Source organism: Bufo bufo, chromosome 8 (assembly GCF_905171765.1).
Source record: "Bufo bufo chromosome 8, aBufBuf1.1, whole genome shotgun sequence".
Lineage (NCBI taxonomy): Eukaryota > Metazoa > Chordata > Amphibia > Anura > Bufonidae > Bufo > Bufo bufo.
Genome location: NC_053396.1, coordinates 10753057 through 10757073, shown reverse-complemented (window position 1 = coordinate 10757073; position 4017 = coordinate 10753057). Strand labels below are relative to the sequence as shown.

The following is a 4017-nucleotide window of genomic DNA, read 5'->3' as shown; positions in this document are numbered from 1 at the left end:
TGCGTTGTATCTAATCCTGTCATGTGTAATACTGTCTTCTGAGTGGTGCACCTAAGCCTTTGATGTGTGATACTCTTTGCTGCGCCTTGTATCTAATCCTATCACGTTTGATACTGTCTGCTGAGCTGTGTACCTAAGCCTATCATGTTTGATACTGTCTCCTGAGCCATGCATCTAATCCTATTATGTGTGTGTGATACGGTCTGCTGCGTTGTATCTAATCCTGTCATGTTTGATACTGTCTGCTGAGCTGTGTACCTAAGCCTATCATGTGTGATACTCTTTGCTGAGCCATTTATCTAATCCTATCATGTGTGTGTGATACGGTCTGCTGAGCTGATGTATCTAATCCTATCGTGTGTGTGATGCAGCCTTCTGAGCTGGTGTATCTAAGCCTGTCATGTCTGTTACTGTCTTGTGAACTGGTGTATCTAAGCCTATCATGTGGGATACTGTCAGCATTAACCCTTAAGCATTAGATGATGTCACTCCTATAATACATACATATATGTTCAGGACGGGGCCGTCTGTCTCGGGGGTCACATGACTCACTGAGCCGCCGTCGCCCATATCCAGTGAGTCACCCGGTGCAGGCTACACCTGGGTCTGAGGAGTCTTGTCACGTTATAACCTGTCCATTATAAGGAAAAATCCGTCCTCTTGCTGCGAAGAAGAAGGAATCGGACGACGTCCTGGATTTCAGTATCCTCTGTGGATCCAAACTGCAGCCCAGAGCCTCAGGGTGCCTGTACTTATGCAATCTGTACCCGTTCTACAAAGCAGACCGATGATAGATACAGCAAATTACCTTATCATTGGATGAGGATGAAGCTTCACTTATATAAAACTCCTCTATTAAGAAAGTGTTGATGGAAGTTAGAAAGTACGTATTGTACCTTGCAAATGTAATCAACCCCTAAACATATATATAAGCCAAGGTTACTTACTGTATATAGATTGCTCCAGTCTGTTTTCATTGCAATCCAGTATTTTCTAAAAAATACTTTTTCAAAAACTCATTTCAGTTAAGGGGTTGAATACTTTTGCAACACTTATTTATGAAAATTAGGCATTGTGAACTTCGTCAGTCTGTGCCAGCATATATTCCAGATACTGGCCGGATCCTACTATCGTCAGTTTGGCTGTGCTCCTCTTACAGAACAAACTTCTGGAGTTCACAACCCATATGTGAACTTAGCCTTAGAAGCCTCCTTAGATATTGGCTCTATAAAGGAACCAAAAGGGCTTCTGCCAAGTTTACAACATATCCCCTATCCACAGGAATGGAGGTAAGAGTCTGATCAGTGGAGGTCCAAGCAGTGGAACCCCAACTGATCACGAGAACCGGGGTCCTATGTTGACCTTATATGTGTTACGCTGTATCCTTGGCATGACACTAGTGACAGCTGGAGGTACCTTAAGGGCCACCAAAGGGACTACGCCAAGGGCCCACCCTTCACCCATTAGATCCTCACATGGTGGTCTTGTTACATATATTTGTTACTTTGTATCACTGGCATAACCCTAGTGTCAGCTGGAGGAACTTTGAGGGCCTCCAGAGGGACTACACCCTCTATCCATAATATCTTAACACGTTGACCTTGTTACATATGTTATATGTGTTACATTGTATCACTGGCATGACCCTAGTGTCAGCTGGAGGTACCTTGAGGACCACCAGAGGGACAATACTAAGGGTCTACCCTTACCACAGTCCATATTAATAGAAAAATAACCCAAGTGACCCCATCCTTCTACCAGGAGCTTCAGAAGAAGTGTCTACTCCTGAACCTCTTGGTTCCTATGATCTTGTCAGAACGTTGACCCATCAGAGGTTCCATTTTTGGAAGGGTAGAGAATCGAGCTCACAATGACATAAATCACTTTTATTAAAATCATTTCATTTGTACACAGTGATCCAGAATATACACATTAAAGGTAAACCCCGACCACCCTGAGACCCCAACTCCCCTCCAGTGATAACCTGCACCCCAAATTCTTCCAAATTCCATTTCAAATGGAGACAATGATAAAATATCAATAAATATATATTACAAATGTGGAAATAGAGTCTATAATCTCAAGTCCTTCGGCAGTGGCCACTAAACGTAAGTGTCGCAGATCCAATAAAAGTCCAGAGGTCGGTGCTAACGTCTGGTTGGGTTCTCTTGAGAAGATGGGGAGTCTGCTGCTGCTCGAATTAAGAGCCACCTAGAGCCCAGGGCTTTGGAGAAATGGTCTTCTACTGAGCTGTAAGAGGAATGAGATGGAGGGGAACGGACACTTTGTTGAGTGGTGCAGGAGTTGAGACTTCTTTGGAAATGTTCTTCTACTTCAGGAGAGCATGTCCTGGGTGACCCTAGAGACAGATCAATGTTAGATTTAGGACTAATTCTAATAGTCATACAATGCATTCATTACAAGTGAAGGTCCAAAAACCAGGAACTTACATTGTGTCCGTGAGTCTTGGACAGGGCTTGTTGTCTTGTTGTCTACAGTTGGAGGTGGATTTGTTTTAGGTCTGGATATGCAGGTGATTACAGAAGGTCTCATCTGAAAGTGGAGAAGCAAAATCATATTAGGCATGGCATAAGTGTACCTTAAGAAGACAAGGAAACTTCTGGAGACCATTCTAGGTTAGTCCTGAGGACAGAACCCACCTGTTGCAGCATGGCTGAAGTCAGCATTGGTTGCTCGCTTGGCTTTTCCAATCTTTTGACCAAAGCTAGAGGCTGTTCTTCTTCTGTTTGTTGGTTTTCCTTCCTTTCCAAGAGTCTCTGCTCGGGTATTAACCTTTTCAGAACATTTTTCAGGTCCACATGAGTGGCCAAGACTTTAGGACTCCTGGGTGGTGCTGCTGAAGGCTGTCTTGCTGCACACTTCATAGTCACTGGAGAATGGGAAGACTTTTCCCTGTAACAACATAAGGAAGTCAATATGGTATTTCCTCAAAACAACGGGTTCACAACACTATCGGAACATTCTTGAAAGTACAATGTGACACATATCCAATACAAAAATTTACATTTATCAAGGAACTGCTGGGACAGTTGGGTCTATCCTCTGGAATGTACTATTTGCAAAGAAGTTTTTGGGATCTTCTGCAGATGTTCATGTAGGACAGTGGAGTAACAATCTGCAGATTTTTGGTTAGGTGAGAATATCTTACACAGTAGAACAATGTTTACCTGTTCTGGTGGCCGGAAGAACAAAGTCTCTTCTGAGGTTGTGAAGGATCTGGGCTCAGTTTGCGCTTGATGGGGTAGATGGGTATTCCATGGTTGGTTAATGGACGGTAGCGATCCACGTTGCGTGCGCTGTGCTGCCCTGCAATGATACACTGAAGATTAGTAATGCATGTGGACACCCCCTTGGCGTGTTGCCTGCTGAGACCCTACACAATATGTATGCTCAAAGACAATAAAACATGGGAGGTCCTCAATTCAATGGTCCGATGGCCAAATACATTTAAAAAAAAAATCAACCCACCCCACAAGGTCCACCTAGATTGGAGAGTTGACTCTACATGGTCCACTATTGAATGGTCCGTGTAGGTCAAATGCAACCATCAATAATAAGGGGTAGACCACCAATGCATTCGAATCGGGGAAAGTAGATGGTACCTACCTTCTAGGATGTAGACTTTGAAGCCACTGGAGATGCCCATGGTGTACTGCAGGCTGGAGACGGCCATTGTAAACAGCTGCAGGATTACAGACGATTCTACCTGGAGCTGCACCGTGCTGGTTTTATATTTACCTGGATAAAAGGGCAGCCAATCAGAGGTGGAGTTGCACCTGGCTCCACCCACCCCCTCACCTGGATGATCACCTTTCAGAGCATGCAAACCCCCCTCCATCTCATCACCTGTGTTGTCAGAGCCTACAGTGGGTGCACCTTTGTAAGCAAATGCCATGGGGGGATAAAAGAGGCTTAGGAAGACATGCTAATGTCACATAGGTCACGATGTCCACCCATCGACAGATCTGCACATCTTCAGGCTTCACGTGGCTCGTG

At 44.5% G+C, this 4017-nt stretch overlaps 1 protein-coding gene across 1 annotated transcript; it reads right to left on the bottom strand.

Moving 5' to 3' along the window:
- Positions 1–1910: 1910 nt before the first annotated feature.
- On the bottom strand, positions 1911–3748 carry LOC121009246 (transcription cofactor vestigial-like protein 4). Its single transcript, XM_040442233.1, has 5 exons — positions 3628–3748; positions 3189–3327; positions 2661–2913; positions 2451–2553; positions 1911–2359 (listed from the first exon to the last, which is right to left on the bottom strand). The coding sequence occupies exons 1-5, from the start codon at positions 3692–3694 to the stop codon at positions 2148–2150; spliced, it is 774 nt and encodes a 257-aa protein (XP_040298167.1). The 5' UTR covers positions 3695–3748; the 3' UTR covers positions 1911–2147.
- Between the last annotated feature and the right edge of the window lie 269 nt (positions 3749–4017).

Coding starts and splice junctions, on each gene's coding strand:
- LOC121009246 (XM_040442233.1), bottom strand. CDS start 3,694: ATGGCCGTCTCCAGCCTGCAGTACACCATGGGCATCTCCAGTGGCTTC. Junction 3,328..3,627: donor CAAAGTCTACATCCTAGAAG/GTAGGTACCATC, acceptor GTATCATTGCAG/GGCAGCACAGCGCACGCAAC. Junction 2,554..2,660: donor CTTCAGCCATGCTGCAACAG/GTGGGTTCTGTC, acceptor CTCCACTTTCAG/ATGAGACCTTCTGTAATCAC.